Consider the following 18,852-nt stretch of genomic DNA (forward strand, 5'->3'; position numbering starts at 1 on the left):
CTACTTGACATAATACGGTAAGCCTTTTAGTAGCCCTATCTACTTGACATAATACGGTAAACCTTTTAGTAGCCCTATCTACTTGACATAATACGGTAAACCTTTTAGTAGCCCTATCTACTTGACATAATACAGTAAGCCTGTGATAAGCATGACTGATTAGATAATAATAATATAATATGCCATTTAGCAGACGCTTTTATCCAAAGCGACTTACAGTCATGCGTGCATACAATATATAAATGGCAACTCACGTGGCCTTGCCCTCTTTGAGGAAGACGCAGGTCAAGGTCAGTTTGAGTGTGGCTTCCACCACCTTCACAGACAGGGGCATGAGCTTCAGCGTCAGGTCATACTGTGCAGGTGTGATGCTGGCAAACTCCTTCATGTTGACGTCTACTGATGCCAGCACCTTCCTGTGGCCCTTGTTAGTTTCCTGAGGGCCAAAGGCCAGGGGTTAACTCAGGTTTTCCAACTGAAGCTACTTAAATCCAATACTTTGGTATAATCAAGAGGAAATGTTTTTCCTAAAACTGTATTAAAAAGTCTTAAACCCAGGATATGTTTTTGTAGCATGCACTATGTCATCCGTGACAGCTCTGTCAAACTTTAAACATTCAATGTACTGTACGTGTTTTGACTCAAAATTCTAATTGATAAAAAACATCTATTCATGCCACCACATCAGAGAAAAATACTCACATTCTCAATGATGAATGTCCAGTTCTTGTCTTCAAATTCCTCCGCTGTCGGGTCCTAAAAGAAGAGTGATTTTGAGAATAAGGAAACATGTTTTGTCAATCCAAATGCACATGAATCTAACTAATTTCCCCAAGCATTTGCGCACAACTTTCCAGTGGAGAGATTCTATACCTTGAAGAGTGTGACGGTGATGTCCAGGTTTTCGGGCACATGCCACACCACCGTGCCCCTGTAGGGGTTCTTGATGCCAGGCTGCCACCCACGCAGCTGAGGAATGGGGTAAATATCAAGTCAGGGAGAGGATCCGATAATACGCTGACTGGGGGGAACCCAGTCATACCTATGAATTGTACAGTGCCTTCGGAAAGTATTCAGACCCCTTGACTTTTTCCACATTTTGTTAAGTTACAGCCATATAATAAAATTGATTTAAAAAATATATATATATCCCCTCATCAAGCTACACACAATACCCCATAATGAAAAGCAACAACTGTTTTTTAGACATTTTAGCAAATGTATAAATGTATAAAAAAACATAAAAAAATTGAAATATTACATTTACATCAGTATTTAGACCCTTTACTCAGTACATTGTTGAAGCACCTTTGGCAGCGATTACAGCCTCGAGTCTTCTTGGGTATGACGCTACAAGCTTGGCACACCTGTATTTGGGGAGTTTCACCTATTCTTCTCTGCAGATCCTCTCAAGCTCTGTCAGGTTGGATGGGGAGCGTTGCTGCACAGCTATATTCAGGTCTCTCCAGAGGCTCAAGGACATTCAGAGACTTGTCCCGAAGCCACTCCTGCGTTGTCCTCGCCGTGTGCTTAGGGTCATTGTTCTGTTGGAAGGTGAACCTTCGCCCTAGTCTGAGGTCCTGAGAGCTCTGGAGCAGATTTTTATCAAGGATCTCTCTGTACTTTACTCCATTCATCTTTGCCTCGATCCTGACAAGTCACCAAGTCCCTGCCGCTGAAAAACATCCCCACAGCATGATGCTGCCACCACCATGCTTCACCGTAAGGATTATGCCAGGTTTCCTCCAGACGTGACGCTTGGCATTCAGGCCAAAGAGTTCAATCATGGTTTCATCAGACCAGAGAATCTTGTTTCTCATGGCCTGAGAGTCTTTAGGTGCCTTTTGGAAAACTCATAGCGGACTGTCATGTGCCTTTTACTGAGGAGTGGCTTCCGTCTGGCCACTCTACCATAAAGGCCTAATTGGTGGAGTGCTGCAGAGATGGTTGTCCTTCTGGAAGGTTCTCCCATTTCCACAGAGGAACTCTGGAGCTCTGTCAGATTGACCATCGGGTTCTTGGTCACCTCCCTGACCAAGGCCCTTCTCCCCCGAATGCTCAGTTTGGGCGGGTGGCCAGCTCTAGTAAGAGTCTTGGTGGTTCTAAACTTCTTCCATTTAAGAATGATGGAGGCCACTGTGTTCTTGGGGACCTTCAATGCTGCAGAAATGTAACCTTCCCCAGATCTGTGCCTAGACACAATCCTGTCTCGGACCTCTACGGACAATTCCTTCGACCTCATGGCTTGGTTTTTGCTCTGACATGCACTGTCAACTGTGGGACCTTATATAGACAGGTGTGTGCCTTTCCAAATCATGTCCAATCAATTGAATTGACCACAGGTGCTCCAATTAAGTTGTAGAAACATCTCAAAGATGATCAATGGAAACAGGATGCACCTGAGCTCAATTTCGAGTCTCATAGCAAAGGGTCTGAATACTTATGTAAATAAGGTATTTCTGTTTTTTGTTTTTAATAAATTTGCAAAAATGTCCAAAAACCAGTTTTTGCTTTGTCTTTATGGGTTATTGTGTGTAGATTGCTGAGGAAATTGTTTTATTTAATCCATTTCAGAGTAAGGCTGTAACGTAACAAAATGTGGAAAAAATAAAGGGGGTCTAAATATTTGTGGCACGTGTGGCTTGTAGAGTGTTGAATGTGATACATAATGAATGCATTGTGACTGTAGAGTGTTGAATGTGATAAATAATGAATGCATTGTGACTGTAGTGTGTTGAATGTGATACATAATGAATGCATTTTGACTGTAGAGTGTTGAATGTGATAAATAATGAATGCATTGTGACTGTAGAGTGTTGAATGTGATACATAATGAATGCATTGTGACTGTAGTGTGTTGAATGTGATACATAATGAATGCATTTTGACTGTAGAGTGTTGAATGTGATAAATAATGAATGCATTGTGACTGTAGAGTGTTGAATGTGATACATAATGAATGCATTGTGACTGTAGAGTGTTGAATGTGATACATAATGAATGCATTGTGACTGTAGTGTGTTGAATGTGATACATAATGAATGCATTTTGACTGTAGAGTGTTGAATGTGATAAATAATGAATGCATTGTGACTGTAGAGTGTTGAATGTGATACATAATGAATGCATTGTGACTAGAGTGTTGAATGTGATAAATAATGAATGCATTTTGACTGTAGAGTGTTGAATGTGATAAATAATGAATGCATTGTGACTGTAGAGTGTTGAATGTGATACATAATGAATGCATTGTGACTGTAGTGTGTTGAATGTGATACATAATGAATGCATTGTGACTATAGAATGTTGAATGTGATACATAATGAATGCATTTTGACTGTAGAGTGTTGAATGTGATAAATAATGAATGCATTGTGACTGTAGAGTGTTGAATGTGATACATAATGAATGCATTGTGACTGTAGTGTGTTGAATGTGATACATAATGAATGCATTGTGACTATAGAATGTTGAATGTGATACATAATGAATGCATTGTGACTGTAGAGTGTTGAATGTGATAAATAATGAATGCATTGTGACTGTAGAGTGTTGAATGTGATACATAATGAATGCATTGTGACTGTAGTGTGTTGAATGTGATACATAATGAATGCATTGTGACTATAGAATGTTGAATGTGATAAATAATGAATGCATTGTGACTGTAGAGTGTTGAATGTGATAAATAATGAATGCATTGTGACTGTAGAGTGTTGAATGTGATAGATAATGAATGCATTGTGACTGTAGTGTGTTGAATGTGATAAATAATGAATGCATTGTGACTATAGAATGTTGAATGTGATAAATAATGAATGCATTGTGACTGTAGTGTTGAATGTGATACATAATGAATGCATTGTGACTGTAGAGTGTTGAATGTGATAGATAATGAATGCATTGTGACTATAAGCAAATAAGCTTAAAGCTGCACAATGTAACCTTTTGGGCGACCCGACCAAATTCACATAGAAATAGGAGTTATAAATCTGTCACTCATTGAAACCAAGTCTAAGAAGCGGTTGATCTGTTCTATGTGCGCTATTTCTATGCTTCCCGTTTTTAAGTTTAGTTTTTGCGTCTTTTACTCTCGTTCTTGCACACCAGCTTCAAACAGCTGAAAATACAATCTTTTTGGTTATGGAAAATATATTTCACAGCGGTTTAGATGGTACAATGATTCTCTACACTATCCTTGCTTGTTTTGTCACATAAACTGAAATAAGGTGAACTATTAGAATTTTAGCAACCAGGAAATGGCTGAGCAATTTCTGCATAGCGCATCTTTAATGTGATGTGATTAATAAAGCAATTGCTGTGATGAATAAAGCCAGAATGATTTATGGCTGAACTCAAAACATACCACACTTCTGTGTATACATGGTCCAATTTCCTCAAACACAAGCATATCTGACCTTTCACCGTATAGGCTACACATCCTCAGGTAGTCTACATACAGTAGGGGGGCCTTCTCACACTTTATCATGATGACAAGCGCTGGACAAACAGGCCTACATATGTCACTACTCAACTTGTTGAATGAAGTAGCGTTCCCCATATTACCTTGGTGCAGTTTCTCCTGCTTCTCCTGCTCCATACTACTCGCAGTTTGTCTGGCTGCCTGGGAGTAGAGAAAGCACAAAACACTGTATAAGCACACATAATAAGTACTGTGCATGCATTCACACTGTATAAGCACACATAATAAGTACTGTGCATGCATTCACACTGTATAAGCACACATAAGCATTGTATACACACACATTAACACTGTTTACACTTACGGGCGATTACCATGCCAGCAGAGGCCGAATATATTTTTGGTAACTCAAGATTTATCTGGCAATTCTCACTTAATTGAGAGGAAGGATGTTTGAAATACTTTTTACATTAGCATCTTTCAATAAAATCATGATGAAAGTGGCCATTTTAGGCCCTTTTTAGACATACAGGCCTACAATACTCTACAAGTGCATCAAATGTCTAGAGTGGGCTCTCTGCTACTTTTAAAGTTATGATACATTTTATGAGCACCACCAACACAGTTGAATGGGAAAATGGATTCAAAGGGAACTCCCTCTGCTGGTGATTTGCTGAATGTGTAATCCTACAGGAGGGCTTTGACGTCAATTTCTATGTATCAAATGTATAACTTCTTCAAAAGTAGCAGAAAGCACACTCTGTATATGTTTGAAGAGTATATTGTTCCAAAGAATATGTCTCAAGTAAGCAACATAAAAAAGGGTACGTTTGAGATATTCATATTTGTAATGTTGAATAAATTAATGTGATGTTGTTGTTTTTTACAATATATCCATACTCCATATTTTAGAACTTGGCTTGTGATACAAATGTAAAAAGCATGTTAAACATCCTACCTCCCAATTAAGTTTATATGTGAGCATTACCAGAACAATCTGAGATACCCAAAAATATTTTCAGGCCATGCTGGTGTGGAATCGCCCTTACGTAAGCAGGGATATCCCACTTGGCACACACACACTGGTTGAATCACCGTTGTTTCAACATCATTTCAACGAAATTACATTGAACCAATGTGGAATAAGCGTTAATCTAACGTCTGTGCCCAGAGGGATCAGTGTATCTGTGTTACCTTTGCGAATGCAATATTTCATTACCTAACCCTCTTCAAGTAATAATAGATACAGTTGAAGTCGGAAGTTTACATACACCTTAGCCAAATACATTTAAACTCAGATTTTCACAATTCCTGACATTTAATCCTAGTAAAAATTCTCTGTTTTAGGTCAGTTAGGATCACCACTTTATTTTAAGAATGTGAAATGTCAGAATAATAGTAGAGAGAATGATTTATTTCAGCTTTTATTTCTTTCATCACATTCCCAGTGGGTCAGAAGTTTACATACGCTCAATTAGTATTTGGTAGCATTGCCTTTAAATTGTTTAACTTGGGTCAAACATTTTGGGTAGCCTTCCATAAGCTTCCCACAATAAGTTGGGTGAATCTTGGCCCATTCCTCCTGACAGAGCTGGTGTAACTGAGTCAGGTTTGTAGGCCTCCTTGCTCGCACACGCTTTTTCAGTTATGCCCACACATTTTCTATAGGATTGAGGTCAGGGCTTTGTGATGGCCACTCCAATACCTTGACTTTGTTGTCCTTAAGCCATTTTGCCACAACTTTGGAAGTATGCTTGGGGTCATTGTCCATTTGGAAGACCCATTTTCGACCAAGCTTTAACTTCCTGACTGATGTCTTGAGATGTTGCTTCAATATATCCACATAATTTTCCTTCCTCATGATGCCATCTATTTTGTGAAGTGCACCAGTCCCTCCTGCAGCAAAGCACCCCCACAGCATGATGCTGCCACCCCCGTGCTTCAGGGTTGGGATGGTGTTCTTCGGCTTGCAAGCGACCCCCTTTTTCCTCCAAACATAACTATGGTCATTATGGCCAAACAGCTCTATTTATTCATCAGACCAGAGGACATTTCTCCAAAAAGTACGATCTTTGTCCCCAAGTGCAGTTTCAAACCGTAATCTGGCTTTTTTATGGCGGTTTTGGAGCAGTGGCTATTTCCTTGCTGAGCGGACTTTCAGGTTATGTCGATATAGGACTTGTTTTACTGTGGATATAGATACTTTTGTACCTGTTTCCTCCAGCATCTTCACAGGGTCCTTTGCTGTTGTTCTGGGATTGATTTGCACTTTTCTCACCAAAGTACGTTAATCTCTAGGAGACAGAACGCGTCTCCTTCCTGAGCGGTATGACGGCTGCGTGGTCCCATGGTGTTTATACTTGCGTACTATTGTTTGTACAGATGAACGTGGTACCTTCAGGTATTTGGAAATTGCTCCCAAGGATGAACCAGACTTGTGGAGGTCTACCATTGTTTTGGGTTGGCTGATTTCTTTTGATTTTCCCATGATGTCAAGCAAAGAGGCACTGAGTTTGAAGGTAGGCCTTGAAATACATCCACAGGCACACCTCCAATTGACTCAAATGATGTTAATTAGCCTATCAGAAGCTTCTAAAGCCATGACATCATTTTCTGGAATTTTCCAAGCTGTTTAAAGGCACAGTCAACTTAGTGTATGTAAACTTCAGACCCACTGGAATTATGATATAGTGAATTATAAGTGAAATAATCGGTCTGTAAACAATTGTTGGAAAAATGCACAAAGTAAATGTCCTAACCGACTTGCCAAAACTATAGTTTGTTAACAAGACATTTGTGGAGTGGTTGAAAAACAAGTTTTAATGACTCCAACCTAAGTGTATGTAAACTTCCGACTTCAACTGTATACCGTATACCGGGGTATTTGGAAAAAGACACAAAATGGTTTTTCAATACCATCAAAACAATTTATTTTAAGTTGTTCAATAAATGTGAATATTTGTAGGATTTTTTTTTGTTAATAACTGCAGTCAACTTGTGCAATACCTTAGGAGATAAAGCAGATTGCGTTCTTCATTTCACCTGTCACATTATTTTACATTACGAAGCTTACCGTAGTTCCCCAGAACAGTTGAGCCAGTCAAGTGTTTGTTTGTATATAGCACAACTGGAGAAAGTGGGAGCTGGTGAGTCCATAGCGTTCTATATCTATCGGCAAGTCTATGTTGTGCGGCGCACATGAGGTGATGAAGCTATTCAATTCACTACAAAATGTTTGCCTTCAGATATCTTATAATGGCTTTCTGCCATAAGTCAAAGATCTCTGGATGAGTTCCATACAGTTGCTAGTGTTTTCTTTTTCTCCCCTGTTCTTCAACCCCTCTGCTCCGTGTACACATGCTTCTCTTCCTTCAGAAAAGCATCACAACTCTATTAATTTGCACAATTTCTATCGTTCCCTTTCGCTTGTAAATGTCCACACTCACCGAAAATGAGATTTGATAACTACTAACTATGCTTGTATAACTTTGAGCCGGATTTGCCTGTCTTTGCAATTAGTTTATGTTCATTTTCGCTATTAGTTTGTGCTAATCTTATTAGCATTCTGGTAATAGAGGCCCAATGGGCTTTACTTGCGTTTGTAGCACCCCCTTGTGTGCTACGCCCGTAATACCGTAAATCCCCGGGATGAGAGAAGGACGGTATGACGATATGAACATCTGGATACCGCCCAAGCCTAGCCTGAGGTATTCAAATTGTGTACAGTACATAGGAAAATACCGGTACTAAAGCGCAGAATAACTATCAGGACAGAGCTCTCAGTATTATCAGGACAGAGCTCTCTGTATATCCTATGTCCCTTCCTTCTTGCCACAGCATGGCACATACTATGAACAGTATTCACACTCCTTGACTTTTTCCACATTTTGTTGTGTTACAGCCTGAATTTAAAATAGATTAAATATATATGTTTTTGTCACTGGCCTACACACTATACACCATATAATGTGAAAGTGGAGTTATGTTTTGCAAATTAATTAAAAATTAAAAGTTGAAATGTCTTGAGTCAATAGGTATTCAACCCCTTTGTTATGGCAAGCCTAAATAAGTTCAGGAGTCATAATGTGCTTAACAAGTTGCATGGACTCACTCTGTGTGCAATAATAGTGTTTAACATGATTTTTGAATGACTACCTCATCTCTGTACCCTACACATACAATTATCTGTAAGGTCCCTCAGTCGAGCAGTGAATTTCAAACACAGATTTAACCACAAAGACCAGGGAAGTTTTCTAATGCCTACACTGGATCTACACTGGAGTTGCTTACCAAGAAGACAGTGAATGTTCCTGGGTGGCCGAATTACAGTTTTGACTTAAATCTGCTTGAAAATCTATGGCAAGATTTGAAAATGGTTGTCTAGCAATGATCAACCACCAAAAATGTTACAATCCAGGTGTGCAAAGCTCTTAGAGACTTACCCAGAACAACTCACAGCTGTAATCGCTGCCAAAGGTGATTCTAACACGTATTGACTCAGGGGTGTGAATACTTATGTAAATGAGATATTTCTGTATTTCATTTTCAATACATTTGCAGACATTTCTAAAAACATGTTTTTCACTTTGTCTTTATCGGGTTTTGTGTGTAGATGAGTGAGAATTATTATTTTTTAAATCAATTTTGAATTCAGGCTGTAACACAACAAAATGTGGACTAAGTCAAGGGTTTATGAATGGAGTGATTGGAATTTTAAGGGTAACTAAGATAAAAGCTTAAGACATGACCCGTTGGCCTTCTCTCAAATACAAACAAACACACATGTGCGCACGCACACACACACACACACACACACATACACACATCTGTCTGCTGCGTAAACACAAGAGAAGGAGGGGAAGTGTCAGCCATCTTGTGACACTGTTCAGTGCTCTAACTCAGACACATGATGAGTGTACTGTTCAGCAGGTCCCACTGTAGCAACAAAAAAAATCTAAAATATTCTCATTGGACACGTTTCGGGTAGGTAGCACCTCCATGTTTCACAACGTTTCAAAACGTTTGCTCCCTACTGAACAAAACCCAGCTGGGGACTTTCCCAGTCCCTCCGGGCCCTATTACTGGAGGGCGTGGCCCCTAGCAACCGTCAGGCCACAATACTTCAACTTGTCTCCAGTAGCCGCAGGCTAAAGTAAAAGTGAAAGTCACCCAGTAAAATACTACTTGAGTAAAAATCTAAAAGTATTTGGTTTTAAATGTACTTAAGTATCAAAAGTAAATGTAATTGTTAAAATATAATTAAGTATAAGTAAAAGTATAAATAATTTATAATCCCTTATATTAAGCAAACCAGACGACACCATTTTCTAGTTTTATTTATTTATGGATAGCCAGGGGCACACTCCAACACTTAGACATACAGTGAGGGAAAAAAGTATTTGATCCCCTGCTGATTTTGTATGTTTGCCCACTGACAAAGAAATGATCAGTCTATAATTTTAATGGTAGGATTATTTGAACAGTGAGAGACAGAATAACAACAACAAAATCCAGAAAAACGCATGTCAAAAATGTTATAAATTGTTTTGCATTTTAATGAGGTAAATAAGTATTTGACCCCCTCTCAATCAGAAAGATATCTGGCTCCCAGGTGTCTTTTATACAGGTAACGAGCTGAGATTAGGAGCACACTCTTAAAGGGAGTGCTCCTAATCTCAGATTGTTACCTGTATAAAAGACACATGTCCACAGAAGCAATCAGTCAATCAAATTCCAAACTCTCCACCATGGCCAAGACCAAAGAGCTCTCCAAGGATGTCAGGGACAAGATTGTAGACCTACACAAGGCTGGAATGGGCTACAAGACCATCGCCAAGCAGCTTGGTGAGAAGGTGACAACAGTTGGTGCGATTATTCGCAAATGGAAGAAACACAAAATAACTGTCAATCTCCCAATTATTGCAATGATCATGAGAACGGTGAGGAATCAGTCCAGAACTACACGGGAGGATCTTGTCAATGATCTCAAGGCAGCTGGGACCATAGTCACCAAGAAAACAATTGGTAACACACTACGCCGTGAAGGACTGAAATCCTGCAGCGCCTGCAAGGTCCCCCTGCTCAAGAAAGCACATATTCAGGGCCGTCTGAAGTTTGCCAATGAACATCTGAATGATTCAGAGGAGAACTAGGTGAAAGTGTTGTGATCAGATGATACCAAAATCGAGCTCTTTGGCATCAACTCAACTCGCCGTGTTTGGAGGAGGAGGAATGCTGCCTATGACCCCAAGAACACCATTCCCACCATCAAACATGGAGGTGGAAACATTATGCTTTGGGGGTGTTTTTCTGCTAAGGGGACAGGACAACTTCACCGCATCAAAGGGAGGATGGACGGCGCCATGTACCGTCAAATCTTGGGTGAGAACCTCCTTCCTTCAGCCAGGGCATTGAAAATGGGTCGTGGATGGGTATTCCAGCATGACAATGACCCAAAACACATGGCCAAGGCAACAAATGAGTGGCTCAAGAAGAAGCACATTAATGTCCTGGAGTGGCCTAGCCAGTCTCCAGACCTTAATCCCATAGAAAATCTGTGGAGGGAGCTGAAGGTTCGAGTTGCCAAACGTCAGGCTTGAAACCTTAATGACTTGGAGAAGATCTGCAAAGAGGAGTGGGACAAAATCCCTCCTGAGATGTGTGCAAACCTGGTGGCCAACTACAAGAAATGTCTGACCTCTGTGATTGCCAACAAGGGTTTTGCCACCAAGTATTAAAGTCATGTTTTGCAGAGGGGTCAAATACTTATTTCCCTCATTAAAATGCTAATCAATTTATAACATTTTTGACATGCGTTTTTCTGGATTTCTTTGCTGTTATTTTGTCTCTCACTGTTCAAATAAACCTACCATTAAAATTATAGACTGATCATGTCTTTGTCAGTGGGCAAACATACAAAATCAGCAGGGGATCAAATACTTTTTTCCCTCCTTTCCTGCTACGCATTCAAAATGTAACGAGCACTTTTGGGAGTCAGGGAAAATTTATGGAGTAAAAAGTACATTATTTTCTTTAGGAATGTAGTGAAGTAAAAGTAAAAGTTGTCCAAAATATAAATAGTACAGTAAAGTATAGATACCCCAAAAAACTACTTAAGTAGTACTTTAAAGTATTGTTACTTAAGTACTTTACACCACTGGTTATCTTGTTGTTATTAGTCCCATCCTTCAGCTCCATTCAACTCCTCCCATCTATCTCTTAACACCATCCATATTGGATTTCTATTTGCCATATATTTTAAAACTGTGCAGTGATTCTTTACAAAAGTTCTGAACCTTTCTATTCTCATAGTTTCTACAGATTGTAAATTAAAGATAAACATTTTTGCTAAAAATACTATTATATTATTGATCAATTGACTATGACTTTTCAAATCACTTAGTATTGCTATCTGTCACGACTTCATCCGAAGCTGCCTCCTCTCATCATTCCATTTGTTTTGTCTTGTCTATTACACACACCTGGTTCATATCCCCTCATTAGTATGTGTATAAGTGTTCCCTCTGCCCCCTTGTCCTTGTGGGTGATTGTTTAATGTGAGGAGTGTGTAGCTCGGTTGAGCTCAGTGTATTTTGTATTGCCGGGGTATATTTTCCCCATGTGCCTGTTTGGTTCCAGTGCGCCTGTTTTGCGCACTGGACTGTTTGACGCTATCCTGCGTAACGCTGTATTCCGGAATGAACTCTGTATTCTGTGATTTACCCTCCTGCGCCTGACTCCTTCAAATCACCCATCACACTACCTGCAGCGTTAGCTTCAGGTAAATGTTGCAATTCTTCTGCCATTCCTGGACCTGTGACCAAAAACAAGCTACATATGGACAGGTACCGTAATAAATGATCAAATGACCGTCTCTTCGCAGCAAAATCTGCAGAGCTGGGAAGGTTGTATCCCCCATATAAATAACATTCTATTGGTTGCACGAATGTTGTTTTAATAATTTTAATTGAAAAATTATACGTTTTGAATCCGGCGTCGTTTTGCGTATCAGTTCATAAACCAAGTGCCATGGAATCGGTACATCGAAAATCTCTTCCCAACTATTTAGCGATCTATATGGCACAGCTGTCAATGTTTTGCTTCTTAAATTAAACTGGTATATTTATTTATTCATCATAATTTTCTTTAACCAATTTTGGTCTTTAATGCGGCCAACATACAAGTTCCTTACTTTCTCCCCCTTCCACTTGCCTCTTCCATTTTTGTGGTAATGCTGCAATTAGTTGGTTGTAAGGGTTTGAATACTTATGTAAATGAGGTATTTCATTTATTTTATTAATTTCCCAAAATTGCTAAACACCTGTTTTCGCATTGTCATTATGGTGTATTGTGTGTAGATTCATGAGGCCTTTTAAAAAAAAATCAATTTTAGAATAAGGCTGTAACATAACAAAATATGGAAAAAGTCAAAGGGTCTGAATACTTTCCGAATGCACTGTACACATACACACCTCCTCTATTTTTGCAAACTGAACAGTCATTTTGCTAATCAGTTAAGCAGGACGACCTGTCTAGCTGATCCACATTTTACACATTCTTCTTGCGAACTGGAAACATGGAAATGTAAGCCAGGTACCCAAACACTGCGACTGGTAACATTACTGCTATTCTCTGTAGAATCCCACCAATATATAATTTCATCAATATTAACTGCCGATATCGGCCTTTTAACGCTGTGCTGCTGGGGCTTGTTGAGAGACTGATGTGATGTTGTGTGGTCTGTGGTTGCATAGCATCACGTGATATTACTGCTAAGCTGTGAACAAGCAGAGGCCCATGCAGAACCACAGTTTGCTGCCAAGAGTCAGATCACCAAAATATCCTGACCCCATCACCGGCCGACAAAACACCACTTGTGTTAATCCCACACATCAAACAGTCATAAAAGTCATGCAATCGATGACTCGTATTCAAACTGGTCAAACTTGATTCTTATCAACATTCAAATTAGACTGTACTGAGTGACGTTATCATCAAGTTGAATATGATACACTAGGTATAGGAGAATGGTTAGATAGACAGCAATACCAAGAACGGAGGCTTAAACATGCTGATACTAGTAAAGTTGGTGTATAGTACAACAATGAGGGTAGAGAGACAGGGAGGTAGTCTGCAAGCTAGGGCTGGGTGGTTGGAGGAAGCACATTCTAGATAGAACATGAGTAATGCTAATGGATTTAATGCAGGGCCCAGACAGGAACCACAGCACCACTGGCTGTATGAGCATTCCATGCATGCGTAAGAGCTGACTTAAGTTAAAACCCTGCCCTCTGTGTGTGTGTGTGTGTGTGTGTGTGTGTGTGTGTGTGTGTGTGTGTGTGTGTTTGTGTGCGTGTGCATCCTCATGAATGCACCTGGCTGCACAGCAGTCATATGCAGCATTTCATCCATTTACTGATTGAATCAGCAGAGTGGATCAGGCCATCAGTGGGGCTGCATAGAACTCTGCCTCACCAGCCTGACAGGCTTTATTCCACATGATTATATTAGGTTAGGTAAGACTAGGAGATACAGTATCAGCTTAAAATGCTGAAATAACATCCCACTGGGAAAAAACTGGTTGAATCAACGTTGTTTCCACGTAATAAAAAAACTAAAAAATGTGATGACGTTGAATCAACGTGGATAACTGATTGGATTTGCAAAAGGTAATCAACGTAAGGGAATTTCTTATTTTTTTCCACCTAACTTTTGACCTAAATCCTATGATAAGGTGACATGATGTTGACAACTCAACCAAATGTAAATCAAAACTAGACGTTATACTGACGTCTGTGCCCAGTGGGATAGGACTTGATGAAAACCTGCTCCAGAGCGTTCAGGACCTCAGACAGGGGCAAAGGTTCACCTTCCAACAGGACAACGACACTAAGCACACTGCCAAGACAACGCAGGAGTGGCTTCGGGACAAGTCTCTGAATGTCCTTGAGTGGCCCAGCCAGAGCCCTGACTTGGAACGCTCCCCATCCAACCTGACAGAGCTTCAGAGGATCTGCAGAGAAGAATGGGAGAAACTTCCCAAATACAGGTGTGCCAAGCTTGTAGCGTCATACCCAAGAAGACTCCAGGCTGTAATATACATTTGCAAACATTTCTAAAAACCTGTTTTTACTTTGTCATTATGGGGTATTGTGTGTAGATTGATGGGGGGGGGGGACAATTTAATCCATTTTAGAATAAGGCTGTAAAGTAACAAAATGTGGAAAAAAGTCAAGGGGTCTGAATACTTTCCGAATGCACTGTATGGTCAGGGGGAAAAATTATATGCGCTACAGGTGATGCTGTATGATGATGATGATGATGATGACGATGAACATGAATGAATGACATCATCATCATCATCGTACAGCATCACCTGTAGTTCATAGACCTGTGACACTTCATAGTTTAGGCTTAAACATTTTAATATTTAAATTTGGATGCATCTATTGCTTACGCTCAAAACAACCAGTTTTAATGCTTCCCCCCTGAGTAACTGAATGTCAATTAGGAAGCTTTTCGCCTGACGATGATTAGAATAGGAAAACAGCAGGGGGGTAAATGCGGAAGTGCATTGGCTGACAAAGGCGTGCGCTCACCCAAAGCTGTACAGTACAGTATAATGCACTGTGCAATAAATTTGTACAATCAACAAAAAAGTCATGGGGAAGTCAATGTGATAGCAGTACGTAATTGACAACATTAAACCATCATTTAGCCTATAACTGACAATATAGCATTGCACCAACCAAATATGAATCTGAAAGTTTGATTCACATCTCGAGCAGGGGACAGAATCAGTGACAACAAGTTTCAAATCCCAAGAGGTTGTGTTTTATCGGTTCAGACATGACAATTTTTTCAATGCTAATCCAGTAAAGCATGTTTACTTACCATTTCTTCGTGCATTCTACTGTCAGTTCTTGAAAAGTCACCGCAAACTGGAACTTCGATGCTTTCTTGCCGACACGCTGAAGTCTCTTCCAAACCGAAGTCATGTTTAGAGACCGTATAATGTTATATTCTCAAGAGACATTGGTAAAATCGTCGTCACAGTACCCCTCTGTCCTCCTCGCGCACTGGTTGGGAGTCTGTTGCTGCAGCACTTGCGTTTGCTGCGCAAGAAAGACAGTCGATGTTCACTCAATGTTCAACAGTCTGACTGACGTGTTCCCAACTTCACGTCTCGAATGTCACACACGGAATTGAGGCAAAACAAACGCACGCTGCGACAGATACGAGCAGTGACACCCCAAACACAAAACGTAATAGCTAAACATAAAACAATTTCTCCAGCAATAACACTTGTAATTAAACATTATTAGAGTGAATGCATTATCCCTTTTAGCCTATGACTTTATTTTAAAAAATTAACATTTTACATTTGACCAGTATGTTGTTTAAATCATATTTTAAATCATATTTTAAGTCTGAAAAAACAGAAAACATCTCCTGGTTTTTGCAACTGTTACTAGACCATTATTTGAGATGAGTGTGGGAAAGCAATGTACCTTTTTAGAGTAAAATGTTGCATTGTGTTTGAGGGTTGGGGAGGGAAATATGCAATTTATGTTGGTCAATTATGCAAAGTATGATGTCATCCCATGGTAATAAACACACTCACTAGGTTTCTTGTTTTTGCTTAGGTGTGGTAAGAGATATTCAACAGGTACCAATAGCCTACAAAAATAACTGGGGGACACGCGAGACCTGGAATTCCTGTGGGGTCAGGAAACATGTCAGGCCAATATGCTCGAGGTTAGTCCGTTCATACAGCAAACCATAGGCTACAGTACACTGTCCCCAATAGCAGATTCTGTTTAATCTGGGGTTTATTTATAAACAGTGGCGCAGGCAGCTGGGGATTTTCTTACTGGCCCTAAAAAGAAAAAAAACGATAAGCAATACAACCATATTTCTGCCCATGGCTGTCCAATAAATGGTATGATTTATAACAGTTTATATAAGGTTATTCTATGATTGAATAGGAATCAATAATATTCTGTTTTTTAACATTTCTACAATTAGTCTAAATGCTAATGTGTTGCCATAGGGTTACATTACATTACCTGTGGAGCAACGCCATTGGTCAGTTCCTGGACTCTTTTGTGAGGTCATGGATTTGGCCCCTTGCACACAGTATATCTGTCGAGAAATGTAGCCTATGTTGTGAGGCCTTGACAGACGAAGAGTGATGGGTTCGGTTCCCAACCCATTCCTATGAGCTGCCTCCATGTGTGTGCACATCCTCCTTCTCAGCAGGGTTTTAGTTGGGAAGCAGCTGGATTCGGGTGGGAAAAGTCCAGCCAGCTAAAGGAAGAAATAAGGAAGAAACGAGGGGGTTCAGCACACATGGGAATACTAGTCTTTTTTCTAGTTGGTCCTTTGCCAAAGGTCCATTATGGTGAGGTTATGTTTATCTGATAAACTATTCTTGGAATTGTACTTCCTGGTCCCAAATAGCTATAATTACAGAGGTTTAAATTCTGGAAATGGACAACAGTTCATCAAACCCAAGCAGTGATATTATAGTAGTAGTAGTGTTATACCTATTCAATACACTAGTGTAGACGTTTAGGGACGGATTTTGTTAGTTTATTTGAAGCTAAATTAGGGCTCTGATACCATTACTAACTTGTTGAAATGTTGCCTGCAAAGCATCATCCCAGGACATCCCACAACGTAATACGTTAACTATACTAACCAATACGTTAACTATAACCAAAATGTTAACTATACTAACCAATACGTTAACTATTACCCATATGTTAACTACAACCTATACCATGACCAAGTCATATATTTAGAAATGTGAGGACTCTGATACCAGTACCGGTATACATTTGTAGAAAATATCTGCTCTGGGCTGCAAAACTGCAAGTCCTCCCAGGACCTATTACCATTCCAATATGTTAGCAATATTTTTTGTAATGTGGGTCAGGGAGTTCTTTGATTTTAATTCTATGGTTCATGTACGCTGAGCTGCTCATATATCAAATGAGGACAAATATGTACCTGTTGTCCAGTGGTGTAGTGGTGCCTGAAAGGGTTAGGTAAGAGTCATGGTTAAGGTGAGGGTAAGGGTTAAGGTTAGGGTTTAGGGTAGGGACGTCCCAAGGAACGCCGGATAGCACTGACCAATTCAACTGACACATGCACATTCGCTCTGAGTTGAGCAACACAAATGAGGAAAATAATCGGTGGTTGTATTCAATAAAAGTTTTTATTGAAAGTATGAATTTCAGCACCCCGCGAAAGGACCTCGGTTGTACAGGACAAACATACTGTAGGTAAAGGTAAGCGTTTTCAGAATTGAAATTTTTACAAGAATCGACTGACCAGTGGCATCCCCAAATATTTGACCAATTCAACAATTATATAAATTATAAAATAATTTAGCTTTAGTCTCTGTCTGTTTTTGTATAATTTTTCTGTCAATTCGCAAGTGACTGAATCTCACCAGAGAAATCATCGGAGCGAGGGAAACCGCGCCCTTCTGTCTCAGTGTAGCCCATGTATCTGATGCTGTCTGGACCAAAAGAGTAAAACATGTTTTCGCCGTAGCATTTGGACTCCCTTAAAATATAATCTTTTTTTTTAAAGGATTAGCCAAATCAGCTTTGAGCTGAACTCAACTGTGGGTTTGTCCTGGTGCAGAAAAACGCACTCCAAGGGAGGCCAGTTTGGATTTGGCTTCACACCATTCAAATCACTTCCTAAGCAAAATGTCATTTTCAGAAAAAGGTGTCTGTTTCTAGTCTGCTTGTGTTGTTGTCCTGCAGTAGCTAGCTTGCTGAATCAGCCCTTTCCTAAGCCATGGATGGAGATGGGGATTTGGACTTGTGGTTTTGACTTAATTCTCTGTACAGGCCAATGATTATGACGGCGATTCTGATCTAACCATAAATGAATATGTTGTGCCACTAGCTAACTTAGCTCATTGTTGCAATGCGAGGAAGTTAGGCTAGCGAGCATATGTGTCACGACTTCCGCCGAGGCGTTCGTTGTCACCGGCTTACTAGCCACTGCCGCTCCATATATCATCATTCCATTTGTCTTGTCTTGTCAATTACACACACCTGGTTCTTATCCCCTCATTAGTCTGTGTATAAGTGTTCCCTCTGCCCCCCTTGTCCTTGTGGGTGATTGTTTAATGTGAGAGTGGTGTAGCTTGGTGGAGCTACTAGCACCTTGTATTGCCGGGGTAGATAGTTTCCCCTGTGCCTGTTTTCGTTTGTCGCTAGCCGGCGCAATTGTGTACGACGGAATAAACTCTGTATTCAGTGATTTACCCTCCTGCGCCTGACTCCTTCTATCACACTCATCACACTATGACAACAAAAACTAAAAGTGTACTGTATGACAGAGCCATAGACCGTTTCGCCAACACGAAAGAGAGGAGGATAGAATTGGCGTTCAACTAGTCTACA

At 40.0% G+C, this 18,852-nt stretch overlaps 1 protein-coding gene across 1 annotated transcript in view; it reads right to left on the minus strand.

Moving 5' to 3' along the window:
- Positions 1–15,577, minus strand: part of LOC311132603 (EH domain-binding protein 1-like) — a gene marked incomplete at its 3' end in the record, with an annotated part of 40,879 nt that extends 25,302 nt beyond the window's left edge. Inside the window, exons 1-5 of the mRNA XM_084165854.1 lie at positions 15,317–15,577; positions 4,567–4,624; positions 874–969; positions 703–756; positions 255–436 (exon numbers count right to left, since the gene is read on the minus strand). Coding sequence (XP_084021980.1) covers positions 255–436; positions 703–756; positions 874–969; positions 4,567–4,624; positions 15,317–15,420 — 494 coding nt within the window. The 5' untranslated portion in view covers positions 15,421–15,577. The remainder of the gene's footprint in view (positions 1–254; positions 437–702; positions 757–873; positions 970–4,566; positions 4,625–15,316) is intronic.
- Positions 15,578–18,852: the final 3,275 nt, after the last annotated feature.

The sequence above is a fragment of the Coregonus lavaretus genome (genome assembly GCF_964263955.1).
Source record: "Coregonus lavaretus genome assembly, chromosome: 7".
NCBI lineage: Eukaryota > Metazoa > Chordata > Actinopteri > Salmoniformes > Salmonidae > Coregonus > Coregonus lavaretus.